At 54.6% G+C, this 17,083-nt stretch overlaps 2 protein-coding genes across 2 annotated transcripts in view; both read right to left on the reverse strand.

The window, feature by feature from the left end:
* The window catches only part of ARHGAP19 (Rho GTPase activating protein 19), a 75,300-nt gene extending 71,645 nt beyond the window's left edge, over positions 1 to 3,655 (reverse strand). The window contains exon 1 of the mRNA XM_050958143.1: positions 3,600 to 3,655. Coding sequence (XP_050814100.1) covers positions 3,600 to 3,643 — 44 coding nt within the window. The 5' untranslated portion in view covers positions 3,644 to 3,655. The remainder of the gene's footprint in view (positions 1 to 3,599) is intronic.
* A 4,622-nt stretch (positions 3,656 to 8,277) lies between these two features.
* Positions 8,278 to 15,888, reverse strand: LOC127053431 (neurotensin receptor type 1-like). The gene is made up of 2 exons (XM_050958165.1): positions 14,958 to 15,888; positions 8,278 to 9,745 (listed from the first exon to the last, which is right to left on the reverse strand). Exons 1-2 carry the CDS (start codon positions 15,886 to 15,888, stop codon positions 9,339 to 9,341), a joined length of 1,338 nt encoding a protein of 445 aa, XP_050814122.1. The 3' UTR covers positions 8,278 to 9,338.
* Between the last annotated feature and the right edge of the window lie 1,195 nt (positions 15,889 to 17,083).

Here is a 17,083-nt window from a genome sequence, read left to right on the forward strand (position 1 = left end):
CCTGCTTTGCCCCCAGCATTGGTCCCAGGCTGGGAATAGAGCCACTACCAGCAGCTGAGGCTGGTGTGGGGACAGGAACAGAACCACACCCAGGCCAGGACTGGGGACGCAGCTGGGGGCAGAACCAGAGCAGAGCAGGGAGGGCTTTGTGGTGCTCCCTCCCTGCCTCTAGGCAGGGTTGCCTGGGCTCTGCTGCACCCCCCAGACATTCCTCCATGCCCCCCTAGAGGGTGACCCCACACTTTGGGGACCCTCTAGCTTAGATAAACTTTGGGGGCAGAGACTTGTTATTTCCTGCACACACAGTGCCCAGCCCAATGCGGATTCAATTCCCGACTGGCACCTCTGGACGGACGGACACACACACACACACCAGTTATAAGACAACATGAACAACATGGGGTGGCATTTTACACACTGCCATGAACATGATCACTGGAACAAGGACACTGGCTAGGCTGGTAAACAGAGGCACCTAGATGCTGCTTTGGATTGTGTGGGCAAGTAATGGTCCCCCACCCCCTCTTGCGAGCAGACAATGTATCGGAGTGCAGAAGAACAAAGATCCTGCTGTCTGAGCCCAGCAAAGCCCTGGATAAGAGCAGGAGGGGGTGTAACATGCCATCGTTTAAATAACTGCAGAAAGAACCCTGCTGGGGCTTGGCTCTGGAGGGTTGCCCGACAGGAATATGTTGTGGGGGTTTTTGAAGTAAGTCTGTCTCCATACTAGATTTTAAGTAAAAAGCAACAGTGTCCTGTGGCACCTTATAGACTAACAGACGTATTGGAGCATGAGCTTTCGTGGGTGAATACCCACTTTGTCAGACGCATGCATCAGATGTCTGGTGAAGTGGGTATTCACCCACGAAAGCTCATGCTCCAGTACATCTGTTAGTCTATAAGGTAACACAGGACCCTTTGTTGCTTTTTACCGATCCAGACTAACATGGCTACCCCTCGGATACTAGATTTTAAGTATGTGTCACTGCCCAGGGTGGGAGACAAGTGATATCAAGATTGCCTTCAGATAAGGCATTTTCACAGAGACAAGATGCACTGAACAGGAGGCAAGAGCTCTGCCACAAGCTTCCAGCAGACCCACATGCCACTCACCTAAACACCCCTTGCCTCAGTTCCCCCTCAAATAGGGATAGTGATTGCACTTCTCTCCTTTGGCTTGGCTGTTTAGAGCAGTGGTCTCCAAAGTGGGGTGCATGATGTGCAAGACAACCCATTGGGGGGCACGGCGGGAGGAGTGCCACTGGAGGGAAAAAGAAAAAGGGGAGGCCAGAGGAGGGAGCGAGCGAGCAGGGAAGCTGCCCCACCCCCACCCTGAGCCAGGCAGGGCCACCCGGAACGCAGGGGCTTTAGGGGCTGCAAGGCCCTGAGCTAAGGGGGCCCCGGCCTGCAGCTCTAAAGCCGCTTTTGGAATGCAACCCTGAGTCCTCCGGCCCGTGGAGGAGAAGGGGCAGCAGTGCAGCCAGCAGTGGGAAAGCAGCAGCACTTTCCCCTTCAAAGCCAGCTGGAGAGAAGCAGCGCTTTGAGGGGGAAAGCGGAGCTCTCCACTTCTCTCTGGCAGCTGGCTGCCCCTGCTCCTCCTGAGTACTCCAGTCCATACTCGCAGGGCCACATTCAGAAAGGGACTTTAGAGCTGCAGGGAAGGGCTCTGCAGCCCCTAAATTCTGGGTGGCCTTGCCTGGCGGTGCAGGGGGGGTGGCAGAGTGCTCCCAGAATGGCAGCTATGGGGGCTGTGCCGCGCCACCTGCACCAAACAAGAGCTGCCCCAGGTAAATGCTCTGCACCTCCGGCCTGCTCCAGCCCTGAGCCTCCTCCTGCACCCTCCCACACCCTAACTACCTCCCAGATCCCACACCCCACCCTGAGTGCCCTCCTGCACGCTAACTCCCTCCTGCACCCCCACCCAGAGCACCCTCCCGCAGCCCAAACCTAATCCAGACCTTCAAATTGCTGAATCAGTGTTAAACTGAGATTTTCAGAAATCATGAAGCATATTCAATCACATTGCTCTCACTAAAAATTTGAGAGCAAAAAGGTTTTGTACCATTAATTTTAAAAATTATTTCATCTTTATCTCATCCTTTTTAATTTATTTGTGTATGTTTTATAGTGTGCATAATATATTAGTATAGTAGTACATGTATATAATTTATACATAAATAAATACACATATATTGGGGATGCCTGCTCAAAAATTTTACTGATGCAGTGGATGATCAAAAGTGTTTGGAGACCACCGGCTGTCTCTTCGTAAGCATTTGCACACAGGGTTAGTGTAACCATATTGGTCTCAGGATATTAGAGAGACCAGGTGGGTGAATGAATCTTTTACTGCAGTGGTTCTGAACCATTCCAGTCTACTGTACCCATGTGAGGAGTCTGATTTGTCTTGCATACCCAAAGTGTCACCTCACTTAAGAGCTACTTGCTTACAATATCAGACACTGAAACACAAAAGTGGCACAGCACACCCTTACTGACCAATGGCCGAGTCTCATTTTTACCATGCAATTATAAAGAATGGCTTGGACTATAAATACCGTACTTACATTCAGTACACAGACCAGTATAAAGAAGCTAGTGTCAGTATGAAGTTTTAGTTTGTACTGACTTTGCTAGTGTTTTACGGAGCCTGTTGTAAAACTCAGCAGATACCTAGACGAGGTGACATACCCTGGCAGACCTCTCCGGACTCCTGGCTGAGAGCCCCCTTATTGGCGGAAGGTGTGCGGTGCCGGCCAGAGCGCCCGCAGAGCTCTGCCTCGGCTCTGGGAACAGTGCCCAGAGCTTGTCTGCACCGCCCGGCTTTAGCAGGGGGCTGCGCCGCCCGGGGGAACGCGCCCGGCCCCGCCCCGGGGGGGGACACGCGCCCCTCGCCGGGAACGCGCCCGGCCCCGCCCCGGGGGGGACACGCGCCCCTCGCCGGGAACGCGCCCGGCCCCGCCCCGGGGGGGACACGCGCCCCTCGCCGGGACACGCGCCCGGCCCCGCCCCGCGGGGGACACGCGCCCCTCGCCGGGACACGCGCCCGGCCCCGCCCCGCGGGGGACACGCGCCCCTCGCCGGGACACGCGCCCGGCCCCGCCCCGCGGGGGACACGCGCCCCTCGCCGGGACACGCGCCCGGCCCCGCCCCGCGGGGGACACGCGCCCCTCGCCGGGACACGCGCCCGGCCCCGCCCCGGGGGGGGGACACGCGCCCCTCGCCGGGACACGCGCCCGGCCCCGCCCCGGGGGGGGGACACGCGCCCCTCGCCCTGTCACAAGGTGTGACTTGGTGGGGGAGCAGAGGCTGCTCGCACCCGGGAAAGCGGAGGTTTTGCGGGCAGCGCAGCCGGCTGCAGTCACGGCCAAGCCCAGCCGCGCCCGCCGCCAGCCCGGCTCCCTGTGAACGCCCCCGCGGGGGCGGGGCTGCGCTGCGCGGCTCCCGCGGGCTGCAGGGCTCGGCCGAGCCCCGCGCGGGCGGCGATGGCCGGTTCCCCCGCGCAGCTGGTGCTGGGGACCGGCCCCGCCCGCCGCGGCCCCACAGACCCGCCCCCTCCGCCGGACCCGACCGGACCCGGGGCCCCGCCTCGCACCTACCTGCCGCCCCGCGGCTCTGCGGCTCCTCGGCTCCCCGCCGCCATCTCATACCTGCCGCTCCGCCTCCCCATTGGCCTTCCGGACCCCAGCCCCTGCAACCCGATTGGCTGGACTGAGCGCCTGCCCGGGGCGGGGCCACCCAAGGGCGGGGCCGCCATTGGCCTGTTCGAATAATCAACAGACGACCCGCGCGCTGGCCGGGCGGGGCCGCCGGGTGCGCAAAGGATCCTGGGGGTTGTAGTTTTCCGGGGTGGGAGGGCTCCGGAGGCCCCGCCCCCCAGGCTGAGGACACGCCCCGGGGAGGGGTAGCCGGGTTGGGGAGTGGAGGAAGGCAGCAGTGGGGGGGAAGGGGGAGGGGTAAACAGCTGCCCAGGCTGAGGCAGTGGGGACGTGGCAGCCTCTCAGTGTGGCCAGGGGCAGGGGGGTATCTCAGCTCCCCACCCCTGGGTCCCTGGGCAGGCCAGGGCCCCTCCAAAGGGGGTCGGGGTCCTTATCCCCATTGCACAGCCCAGGGCCGGGCGCAGGGGGAAGGGCTTGTCCAAACCAGCAGGGGAGCAGTCCCAGTCAGAGCCAGATCTCAGACACTGCTCGTACCCCCGGCCTCCTGGGGAGCCAGCCCCCCTGCCCCACTTCGTTATCCTGGGGCCACCCCCTGCTGTTACACCCAGATAACTGCAGTGCGGTTCCACTGAGCTCAAGGCAGTTCTTCCAGATTTACACGGGTGTAACAGAGCCCAGCATGGCCCGACTTCATTCCCAGTTCTCTTAGTAACGGAAAGGAGAGTCTGGCTGGGGAGAATAACGACTACCTAGGTAAAACCAGGGGATCAGCAGTAAGAGGAGAAGTCACTGTGGGACCCATTCTCCTGCGTCAGAGGTTCTTAAACTGTGGTCCGCGATGGTCCGCGGATAGTTCCCTCTAAGGTGCGCAGGGGCCACCCACGTAGTTAGTGGAGCTGTGCAGGCGTGGCTCCATTAATTAGGTGCCTGGACCCTGGAGAAGATACACATGTAAGGTAAGGTGGTGGCCTTGGGGGGATAGGGGGGTAGGTGGGAGGGGGCAGTGGGATGAGAAGAGGGTGTGGGGGAAATTTGGGTCATGCAGGGCTCCAGCCAGAGAAAGAGGTGACTTTCCTCAGCTCCAGGGCTGTGGCTGCTGGAGAGAGAGACACCCCTCCCCTTCCCAGCCTCAGCTCTGTGGCTGCTGTGGTGGGGGAGAAACCCCCCTCCTTCCCAGCCCCAGCTGTGGGGCTGCCATGGATGGGGAGAGAGGGCACATCCATCCCATTAGAAAGGTAAGACTGTGTGCTTTTATTTGTAGAACAAAAAAATGTTAATTATTATTAAGTTTTTTTATATAGCGCTTTTATCCAAAGCATTTTACAACAGGTAGCTAACAATACAAACAACATTTGGAAAGATCATTAAGTGGTCTGCCAAGACCCTCAGCAATTTTCAAGTGGTCCGTGGAAAAATAAGTTTGAGAACCACTGGCCTAGGTGATGTAGGGGAGAGCAGCGACGGAGCTGGAACTCCCTGAGTGCCTTTAAAATTCCTGCCGTGGTGGCTTGGTTCCCCTGCTGAGGAAACTGGGCCCTTCATTCCGGGGTCCCCTTAGCTCATGTTGGTTACCTCCATGACTTGCCCAGCCAGAATCCACTCCCTCCCAACCTGCACAGCTCCTTTGCAGGAGAAAGGGAGGAACATGTGCCACAGAGTTTGGGAGGAGACAAGGCCCTGCACCCCTGGCTTCCTGCGAGTCACCGTGACTCTCAGCCAGACAGTAGAACAGAAGGTTTATTAGACAACAGGACACAGTCCAAACTAGAGCTTGTAGGCATAAACAGGACCCATTAGTCAGGTCCTTCTAGGAGGTAGGGATCTTAGACCCCAGCCTTGTGGTTCCCTCCGATTCCCCAGCCAGCCCAAAACTGAAACTCCGCTGCAGCCCTCTCATTCCCCCCTCTCCTCGGCTCCTCCTCCAGCCTTTGTCCAGTTTCCCAGGCTAAGGTGTCACCTGGCCCCATGCCCCTCCCAGCTCAGGTTACAGGCTCAGGTATTATCCCTCAAGTAAAGTCTCCCCCTGCCCTCCCATCCCCAATGCAGACAGTCCCAGTAAAACCAGACGACATTCCCAGGTCAGTCCACCCTGCTCCCTACTGCGTCATAACATGCCACAGAGACAACACACATACAAACGTCCACCTAAGCAGGCAGAGGTCTGCATGTGGAGAGACCCCGCTATGCAGTTTTCAGGGGGATAATCTGGCTTGCAACATTTAAGCACTGGTTTTCAGAGGGGCTGAACACCCACATCGCCAGTTGGATTCTGTGATCCGTAAACCTCACCACCTTTGCAAACTAGGCTCCTGGAACCTAACAGAACATGAGCAATAAACAACACTGGAGGTGTAGGAAGAACAAGTCATGCCAAAAACCTGGTGTGATGGTGCTGCCCGTGGGAGCCAGCTGAGGTCATTCAATCAGGATGAACTGCAAACAAAACGGGGCAGACAAACCCCAAACGCTGGTGGTTATTCCAATACTTAGATTTACCAGCCAGCACAAAACAGCTTCTAGAGTACCTCACTGGTCACTTAGAAGTCCAACCCATGCAGTTCCCTTAAAGTGCCCAGCCTCAGGCCTCCATCCAGACACACCTGTCAGATATGATGATGATTCCTGTAAATCCTACTTCATCATATAAAAGAAAAGGTTCTTCCAATCCCAAAGGATCAGCCACATACCCAGGTTCAATTATCACTTAGATCTTACTCACAATACACGCTACAGCCAATTCTTATTAACTAAGCTAAAATTTATTTAAAAAGAAAAGAGAGAGAGTGTTGGTTAAAAGATTAATACACATACAGACTTGAATTCAGTTCTTGAGGTTCAGATACATAGTAGAGATGAGCTTGTAGTTGCCAAAAGTCCTTTTAGAAATAGTCCATAGGTTATAGTCCAATTTCCATATTCAGGGTGGCTCCAGTCAGTGACTGGGGATCTCAATCCTTGTGGCTTAAGGTTTCCCCCTCTTGAAACCCAAAGCAGATCTGAGATGAAGAAGGATCGTGTCCCAGGCTTCTTATACATTTCCAGCAGCCTTTCGGCCTGAGAAAACAATAGGCTTAATTCCTTCTCCCAAACATCCTGGCAATTAGCACAGAGTAATTTATCCATTAAACAGTTCAGATACAGGTTACCACAACCTTCAAAGAGACACATAGACAATAATACTATTTCACTCAAGTATCATCTTAAATGTTAATATTCCTTTTTTGATCTTTGAATTAAAACTATAGCAATAGACAAGCCTTGTTTGCTGACATCCCAAGACCTGAGCAAACACCTCCCCTTCTACCTCTAACAATGCAGACTTGCATTTCAAAGCTCTGTGCATTTACAGATCTTCCTAACCAGTTCTTAAGGTTCACCCATGGGTCAGGTCAGTCGGTGAGGTGAGTAAATTAACTCTTTCTGGCCCTGTCACCTTTCAATGAGATATTATATTATACTCATAACATCACACCTGGGTTGGGTTTTTTTTGACAGAATGGAGAGTCTTTGGACAAAGAACACAGCACGTGTCATGTTTCTGGCCTTAATAAAGCACCTGATATGGTGATTCACAAAATCATATTAAAATAAATAATTCCAGCTGTCTCAGATAGGAGCATGGTCACATAGACTAGAAACTGCTCGACAAATAACGAACAACAATAGAGCCATAAAATGACCATGGAAGTCATTGGACCAGAAAATGGACTGACTTGGAGGTGAGTCTAGTGAGGTGCCCCATGCTGGAGTGGTAGGTCTCATCTTATCTTATTTATTAAATGAGCTGAAAAAGGGAGCAAGTCGTGATAAAATCTCCAGATGATGCAAAACTGAGAGAAGCTGCATCTGCCATGGAAGACAGAGAAATTATACAAAAGGTCGCATATGTTAGAAATACTGGCAGGGAATTACAGATGAGATTCCACTTGGATAAATGCAGCTGATGTATCTGGGAAAGAGAAATCAGTAAATGAGGAGAGTGGACAGAGGTTTAAGCAACAGTTTGCAACAATGCATTGTACCAGAAAGAAACTAACCTGATTTTGGGCTGCCGAAGCAGAAGCGTGACATGCAACAAGAAGCTGCTATTCTGACTTACAGCCCCTCAGTACAGACAGACACAACTCTTTTATTAGGCCAGATCCTGATAAGATCCTGACTTACAGCCCCTCAGTACAGACAGACACAACTCTTTTATTAGGCCAGATCCTGATAAGATCCTGCGTTTTTTCTCAGACCTCACTCAGGGAAACCCCCGTTGAAGTCTAACCACTGACCCTAGTAAGCTGAAATATTAAGCAAAAAAAAAAAAAAAATCATGTGGCTATGACCTTGTATTCTGTGCCCATGGGATTTGCCACAGGATCCATCCCTGCCACAGAACTGTGTTCCTCAATCTCAGCCTCCACTTCAAACAACGTCTCAAGCTCTCTTCTGGTTGTACAGGTAACCTTGAAAACATGAGCCAGGTGAAGTGAAGCCGCGTTTTGGTCTAGAAGCAGCAGTCAGCCTGAAAGACTGGCTCCGAGAAAGGCAGGCTGCTCCATCATCATCACACGGGGTGTTAATGCCAAAGACTATTTAAATGTCAATATTTTTAACTATTTCAGTGCCGAGCGTTTAGCTAATGTGCAGTCTCACCATCTCCAGCTGCCTCTTCACTACCCTCAAAAGCCCCAAAAGCCCCAGTGTTTGTGCATCTCTCTCAAATGCGCATGCAGCTCACCTGGCCACTCCGATGAGTTACACGTTCTCTTTGCAAATGTCTATCGTGTGGGACAGCATCAAATAAATGGCATGTGATATCAGAATAACTCAGACACTGCTGATTGGATTGTGCATTTTCAGATTTAATTTAAAAACTCTATTTTTAATTAAAATTAAGCTCCTGCCAAATTTCCCACCTGCTGCCTCAGAGCCATGCAGAATCCAGGGACCATGCCGGAGACTCCAGGCCCAGCTTGTCATTGCATACCCGGGGTTTTGGCTTTGGGATCCATTCTCTCCTACATGGAAATACCAGTTCCAGGCTCCAGTGGGAGTTGTGTCTGTGTAAGGACTGGGAGGTAGCAGCGTAAGGAGCTCAGGGTTTGCTCTGGGATTCTGCGCTATTTTGTGGAGTTGACTCCATGTCCCAAAGGATTTTGGGATTCGTATCCATATCTTGCATCCGTTCTTGGAACAAAGGAAACCTGATCAAACTGAGGTTGGGGGACACCCTAACTGGAGAAGGAGGGAGCCCTAGCCCTCCACAAAGTCTGTTCCTTTCTCCTGTTGCAAAGGCCCTCCAAAATAGTAGCCCGCCCAGCACCAAGAGAATACACAACTAGATTTCAAGCAGGTACAAAGCCTACACTGTGCCACACAGACTGAGCCATGCACCACAATAGTGACTGAAGCGCCTCACCACAGCAAACACGCCACAAACAACTCAGCAACGGATTTCCACACAAGAGCAACAACTGAACAGCGGAACTGCTAGCTAGTCAGCTGTTACACCAGCTGCAGTCCCTGCTGCAGTAAGCCTCCACTTGGTCCCCTAGCACCCAGGGGCAGGGGAAAGTGTGCAAGCATGAATGCATGTGCCCCAGGGTATCTCTCACATGATTGTGCCAGGACATTGTGAATAGTGCACGACTTTCTCTATTGTGCACAGGCTGAGTTTGCGACGGGTGAGGCTCATGAGCCCGCTCTCTTCCCACAGGAGAGGAGCTGTGGCTCACTGGGCTGAGAGTCTCTGGAGGATTTGCTTGGCTCCCCTTTGGTGGAATTTAAGGTCCACAAAGATCTTCCAGCCCTGGGCGCTTGCCCTCCCGACCTGACACAGGAGCCTTGCAGTTTCTTGCTGATCCAGGGCAGGAGTCGGGGGAGACTTTCGCGGCAGGCAATGCGGAAGGAGGCTGAGGAGATGCAGAAGAGGAGGGGGTCCAGGGCACTGTTGAGGTACCAGAGAGGCAGTGATAGGTAGGTCTTCAGCCAGGTGTAGAGCACCAGGATGCTGGTGCTCCAGCTGTGAATGTAAATGTGCACCAGGGATGATGCCGTGTCAGGGAAGTTGCAAAAGAAAAATGCAGCCAGCACAGCACCTGCATGGAAGAGATTAGAGAGATTCATGCCCAGCCACATTGCACAGGGCTCCTTGCATAATGGGATTCTGCAGCCGTGGAATGACCATAGCACTGTCCCTCTTTTAGAGCCTGATGCACAGTTGCACCCCCAAAGTCAGATTTTATTTAAAAAAAAGTCTGTTTCTGCCTTTTGGTTTCAAAGAAAACTTTTAAAAGGGACCCAATTGTGACCAACACAGTGACACCTGCCTGAGTCTGCAAAGAGCCTGAAACCACAGCTCTGGAAGAGAAAAATTACACCTTGTTCATCACGATGAACTTCAAAATCACATCTCCACTTGAACCTGCTCTTGTCACAGTTAACACCTCAGCTCGCTGTAACAGAGAGATCAGAAAGACGGTTTAATTTCCCTGTTTTTTTCAGTATTTCTTTTGTACATGTGACAATGCTCTCTGTATAGGTATTGTCACTATGTCGTGTAGAAACAGGGAAGAGGAAAACATTTTAGAAGTAGGAAAATGAGCTGTAAATCGACAGAAATCAGCCAAGTTCTAATGGGCAGAGAGATTACTCTGAAAATGTTTTTTATGTGTACTGGATTTCATCTTGAGGGCTTCCTGGAGATTTTAAGCCTCCACACTCAACCATCTTGCTGGTGATTGTTAGAAAAATATGAAGTAAATAAAATAAAAACTAAACAATAATAATCTTACTTCTGGCCTTGCTTTTAAACAAGCTAAATAAGCAAGCAAGAGAATGTAAGTGAAAGCATAAGACTGCATGCCCTGCCCTCCAGCCGGTAGCCTGGCCTTTCAGTAACAAGAGAAGATGAGGGGCTAATGGAGCAGCACGAAGGTGTTAAGAAAAGGTGCAAAGTCTGCAAAAAAGTGACCATGGCCACAGGTAACCCTGCTCCTTGCCCCTCCTACCATGTACAAAAGAGGTGGTCTCATCACCCCCAGGCTCCCCGGAACGGAACATGACCATGTATTGGAAGGGGTGGTACCAGGAGAGGGGCCCTACAAGTCTAATTCAGTTTGCCAAGAAGAGGGAGGCGGAAGAGGGAGCTCCACTGGCGTGCGGAGAAGGAGGGGGTTCTAGTGGCGTATAGAACAGTAGTTGAGGGAGGGAAAGAGGAAACTCTCTCGGCGTGTAGCGATAGCCCAACTGTGTAAAGGGCTTCGAAATGTGCTTGCTTGTTTAGCCCCAATAAACCCATCCAGTTGCCTGCAGACTGGACTCTGGACTGTTATGTTAAGTAAGGGTGTCAATACCATACCACGCCACCCTGACTTCTGTGCTCCTGCTGGCAGTGGCTCTGCCTTCAGAGCTGGGATCCCAGCCAGCAACAGCCACAGCTCTCCAGCTGCCCAGCTCGGAAATCAGCGCCACCGCCAGCAGCAGCGCAGAAGTAAGGGTGGCAATACCGCAACCCTCCCTGCAATAACCTTCCAAACCCCACCCCACAATTCCTTTTTGGGTCAGGCCGCCTACAATTACAGCACCATGAATTTTCGGATGTAGATAGCTGAAATCATGAAATATACGATTTTTTAAATCCTATGACCGTGAAATTGACAAAATGGACCATGAATTTGGTAGGGCCCTAGGTATAGTGTACTTAGACTTCCAGAAAACCTTTGGCAAGGTCCATCACCAAAGGTGCTTACGCCAAGTAAGGAGTCATGGGATAAGAGGGAAGGTACCTCTCACGAATCAGTGACTGGTTAAAAGATAGGAAACAAAGGGTAGGAATAAATGGTCAGTTTTCACAGTGGAAAAATTGGGGGAAAGGAGTCCCCAAGGATCTGTTCAGGGACCAGAGCTGTTCCACCTATTCATAAATGATCTGGAAAAAGGGATGATCAGTGAGGTGACAAAATTTGCAGATGATACAAAATTAGTCATATAGTTAAGCCCTGAACTGACTATGAAGAGTTACAAAGGGATCTTGCAAAACTGGGTGACTGGGCAACAAAATGGCAGTTGAAATTCAAATTGATAAGTGCCAAGTAATGCACATTGGAAAACATCATCCCAACTGTACATACAATATGATGGGGTCTAAATTAGCTGTTACCGCTCAAGAAAGATCTTGGAGTCATTGTGGATCGTTCTCTGAAAACATCTGCTAATGTGCAGTGGCAGTCAAACAACCTAACCGAATGTTAGGAGCCATTAGGAAAGAGAGAGATAATAACAAAGAAAATATCACAATGTCTCTCTATAAATCTATGACACACTCACGCCGTGAATGCAGTTCTGGTGGCTCTGTCTCAAAAAGAGATATTAGAATTGGAAAAAGTACAGAAAAGGGGAACAGACATGATCAGGGGTATGGACCAGCTTCCATACAAGAAAAGATTAAAGAGACTGGGACTGTTCGTCATGACCAGTGTGGAGGAAGCGAGTAGGGAAGTGTTATTTACCCCTCCACATAACATGAACAGAGATCACCCAATGACATTAACAGGTAACAGGTCTAAAGCAAACACACGCAAAGTATTTCTTCATACAAAGCACTGTCGGTCTGGGGCACTCCTTGCCAGGGGGTGCTGTGAAAGCCAAAAGTGTAACTAGGTTCAAAAAAAAACTAGATCAGTTCCTGGAGGCTAGGTCCATCAATGGCTATTAGCAAAGATGGCCAGGGCCACAACTCCAAGCCTCTGACTGCCAGAAGCTGGAAGTGGACGACAGGAGATGGATCACCTGATAATTGGCCTGTTCTGTTCATTTCCTCTGAAGTATCTGGCACTGACCACTGTGAAACAGGACACTGGGCTAGATGGACCATTGGCCTGACCCAGTCTGGCTGTTCTGATGTTCTGATACAGGCTCAAGGGCCGTGAGCTGCAGTCAGTTTCCTAGGATGGGGAATGAGGAATTCAGCCTTCCTCCTCCACTTTTAACGTCACCTCTTGCCCTGCCCAGCTGAGGGCAGGATGGGGAGATGCAACCCCTCCCAGCACTGCGATCCTCAGCTGCCTCCTGTGCGCCAACCCCTCCAATCAACTCTCACACCTTCCCTCGGTGCCAAATGCCCCCACAGCCTTGCCCAGATACCCCAGATCTCTGCCTGCCCCTCCCAATTGCTACAATGCTGTTCACCACCTGTGAGGAACTGGGAATGTTCTTAATGTTTGCTCTGAATACTGTGTGGGTGCCTCAGTGTCCCCTGTGCAGTTCTTGATGGCTAGGTGGTGGAATAAGGGTGTGTGATTGCTGCAGAGGAAGGGGCCAGTGCACCTAAATGCCTGGCACTCTGTCTCCTAGCAACTGATGGCCTGGGCCCCTCCCCTGCACAGGTGCCAGCTGAAGGTGTTGAAGACAAAGAGATCAGGTGACCTCCTGGCCCGGGAAAGGGGCTGAGCAGAGAGGAGGGGCTGGAGGGGGTGGTTAGTCTGGAGCTGGCTGGGGACGAGGGGTGAAGTGCAGACATGGGGGTCTGGGTCGCTGGGCCCCAGAATGGACCTGGCCGAGGGGTCCAATTCTCTGTACCTACAAGCTCTGTTTTAGACCCTGTTCCTGTCATTGAATAAACCTCTGTTTTACTGGCTGGCTGAGAGTCACGTCTGACTGCGAAGTGGGGGTGCAGGACCTTGTGGCTTCCCCAGGACCCCGCTGGGACGGGCTCGCTGTGGGAAGCGCACGGAGGGGCAGAGGATGCTGAATGCTCCAAGGAGAGACCCAGGAGGTGAAGATGTGTGAGGGTCTTGCCCTGAACAAGTCTGCTCCAAGGGAGAGGAGGCTCCCCAGAGTCCTGACTGGCTTGGTGGGGAGCAGTTCCAGAGCATCGCCCAGGGACCCTGTGACACCACCACACAGAAACCTGCAGCACAGTGAAAATCCTGGGGCAGCGTACAATGAATGGATTGATTAACCAGCTGATCGGGCTTGCTGTACAGATTGCACTGGGCTGGGCAGTAGGGGCAGTAAGGGAGAGAGGGCTGGGGGAGCAGAGCCCCTTAATTCAGGTTCCTGCCATGTAATTCCAGTGTCCCTATTGAATCATTTACTTCTAACATGCTGCCCGGGCCACAGGGCCGTGGTTATGGATGGGCTGGGCAAGGCCATGAGGGAAGTAGACAGGGCTGGGAGGGGACTGGACAGTGTGGTTTGGCTCAGCTCCGGCCTCTGGGAGGGATGAGTCCACCAACAAGGGAGCGTTCGCATAGAGAGTGTTCCCTGTGCTCGGCACGGAGGCTGCTGCCGGACCCGACTCTTCGAGGCTGCAGGAATTCCTGCCTGCAAAGGGAGCTCGGGGGAATTGGCAATCCCCACTAGCGGGCAGGGCGCTGAGTGCACCAGCCACCTGCAGAGCAGAACCCGGGAATGGAGCGCGTGGATGGAAGGAGTCAGACATCTGCTCAGCCTTCCGGAGGGGTCTGACTAACCGCGTAGCCAGGACGGTCTGTTTGTTCCGGAGGCGCTGGCACATTGGGCTTTGCACGTGGACTGTGAGCTCCGGGGCAGGGAGCACGGCTCCCTGTGTCTGTACAGAGCCGGGTCCAATGGGCCTGATCCCGACTGAGGCCTGCGCCATTCATGCCACAGCACTAATAGCAGTGTCAGGACTGCACTTCCTGCTGGGCAGATGGGAACGGCGCGTCAGCGGCTGAAGCTGTCAGGATGACTCTGCTAGGAGCACGTATTGGGTTGGCATTCTCTCCCCACACTGGGGTTGCTTAACTCCTAGGTGCACCCTGGATATTGGATGTGGCAGTCGGATTTATGCAGCTTTTCACTCCTTCAGTTTGTTAATACAAATTATTTATTTTACTGATTAAAACGAGTCTCAAAACCAGTTTAGATTTTCAAAGGGGCTGGAGGAGGTGCAGGATACCCTCCTAGGCCCCCCACATTGCCCCAGGCCCACCGGACTGTCCCAACCTTGCTGGACTGCCCCAGCCGCACCGGAGCATCCCAGGCCCACCAGACCGGTGGCCTCTGAGTTTGGGGCTCGGCCTGAGCCAGCTGGGGCCTGGCTTTCAGAGGTGCCGAGCATTCACGCTGAGCGGGGGCTCCCAGTGTGCGGCAACTCTGAGAATCAGGCCCCAGGTGTTCAGAGATGACCTCTTAGAACTGGGGATGAGAGGCCACGTCTGGAAGCGTGGGGTCTTCCCCCCTCCACCTCCCCACCTGACATGGGCTGAAGACCCTGCCCTGCCTCAGGGAAATGCTGCAGGGCCCTGGGACAGCGCTGAGCGCCATTTAGAGGCTATCGCTCACCCATGAGGTGCCGGGCCTTCCTCTCTGACGGAGGCATGCTCCCGGGGGGCTGGTTGACCTGCACGGAGAAGCCCCCTGAGCAGGGCTGGGTGAGCCCCATCTCCTCCCGCTGCCAGCCGGTCTGGCTGAGGTGGCGGAAGATGAGGAGGTGGAAGGTGACGATGGCGGCTAGGGGGAGCAGGAAGCAGAGGACACTGCGCGCTTCGATGATGCTCTTGTAGATGACGTACGGCTCGGGCTCCAGCATCTCACAGACGGTGGAGAGGAAGACACTCTTCTCCCGGCGGGTGGAGGTGTACTCCAGGATGCAGGCCGACGCCTGCCCGTAGACCACGGTGAGGGGCGCCGAGCTCAGGAGGGCCAGCAGCCAAATGAGCGCCAGTAGGTGGGCCATGCGCAACTGTCGCAGGCCAGTGATGGCCCACATGGGGTGGCAGATGGCCACGTAGCGCTCCGTGGTGAAGGCCACGACGGTCCAGCTGGTGGTGGCGCAGCACAGCTGGCGGGCCGTGAAGTAGAGTTTGCAGATGACGTCGCTCAGCGCCCAGGGGTAGTACTGCCAGAAGTAGCGGTACAGGGTCACCGGCACGGTGAGCAGCATCAGCACATCGGCTGTGGCCAGGCTCAGCAGGTAGAAGCGCACGGCGCTTACCCTCATGCGCCCGCTCTGCAGCAGCGTCAGCACGCTCACCCCGTTGGCCAGGAGCCCGAAGACAAAGAGCAGGCTGTAGAAAACGGTGACGGGGATGGCCACGTAGTCGGGCTCCTGCTGCTGGGCGCTGATCAGGAGGTGCTGGGGGTCTGGCTGGGTCACGTGGGCCCCCGCCGTGCTGTTCCGGGCCGACCAGTTCTGAGCAGTCAGGTACCACAGGCACTCACTGGCCCCAGCACCCAGGGGCTCAGAGCCGTTTGTGCTGGAGCTCGGGGCCATCCAGGCTGCCGGGGGGCCCTGGGGAGCCAGGGGGCCTCACCAAGGAGCTGGGTTCACTCTCCAGGGCCAAGAGAACTGCCGAAGAAGCTTCAGAATCCGACCCCTCTCAGCGGAGCACTGAGTCTTGCCTGTGCGAAGGGGTAGAGCAGGGAATGCTGCGAAGGTGCAGGATTCGGGGCAGGTTTCTCCTGGTTCAGCCTGACTCCTCGGCCCCTGGAGGGAAAGCAATGAGCTGTCATGGTTTGTCTCCCCCCTGCAGAGAGGCCCCGAGGGGTCCGGGGGGGATTAGGTGGCTTCACCCCGCCCACCACCCCTTCCCAGCCCTCCGAGACACTGGCCGCTCCCCCTGCTGAGGGAGGCAGTGGCAGGGCTGGGAAGAGGACCCAGGGCCCCAGCTCTGCCCACTAGCCCTCACTGTCTCTCAGTGTCAGGGGGCGGGCGGCAGGCGCCATCCACTCACCTGTCTGGGTGCTGCTGTGCCCCACAGAAGGCGGCTGTGGCAGGATCCCGAGGGGAAGGGCGTCAGAGCAGCAGCAGCTCTGAGTGATCAGCCCTAGAGCCAGGCAGCCAGGACAAAACCCATCCGGGAGGTGGGAACAAAGCGGGGAGAGGGAGGCTGCAGGGCTGCACCCCCTGGTGTCGCCATGGCCGGGGGAGGAGCAGCTGGGCGAGGACACTGGGGCGGGGGCTCAGTTCAGCCAGCCCCAGCAGACGCCTGCACAACCCACTCGCTGGGGCAGACGCCAGCTGGTGGGGCAGGTCTGACCGCCCAGCTCCCGTCAGCGGGCTCAGCCCCAGGTCCCAGCGCACGGCTCCCCTGGCAGCTTCCCCAGCAGGGAGCGCTTTCCCTGGACCCTGACTCAGCCCCACAGTGCCATCCACACCGTGTCCTTGCCGGGGGCAGGAAGTGTTCGGGAAACATAGCGACCCCCCCTTGGCTGCAGCTGCTCCCAGGGCGAGGGGGCAGAGGCCTGCCCATCCATGCTGACCGGGCAGGGCCTGGCCACACTAACGCCAGGTGTGTTCTTGGCACGGGGCAGCTAATGCGGCATCTGGGTTTGTGACACGGGTTAGCGGCCTCAATCCACCCCTGGCTGCCCTGCAGGCTTGGCCTTGTGCCCCACAGGCTGCAGGCCGTGCTGCTAGTGGGGCTGAGCACAGGTCCCCAGGGGCCCTCCAAGGAGCCAGCTCTGCC

This window comes from Gopherus flavomarginatus, chromosome 6 (genome assembly GCF_025201925.1).
Source record: "Gopherus flavomarginatus isolate rGopFla2 chromosome 6, rGopFla2.mat.asm, whole genome shotgun sequence".
NCBI lineage: Eukaryota > Metazoa > Chordata > Testudines > Testudinidae > Gopherus > Gopherus flavomarginatus.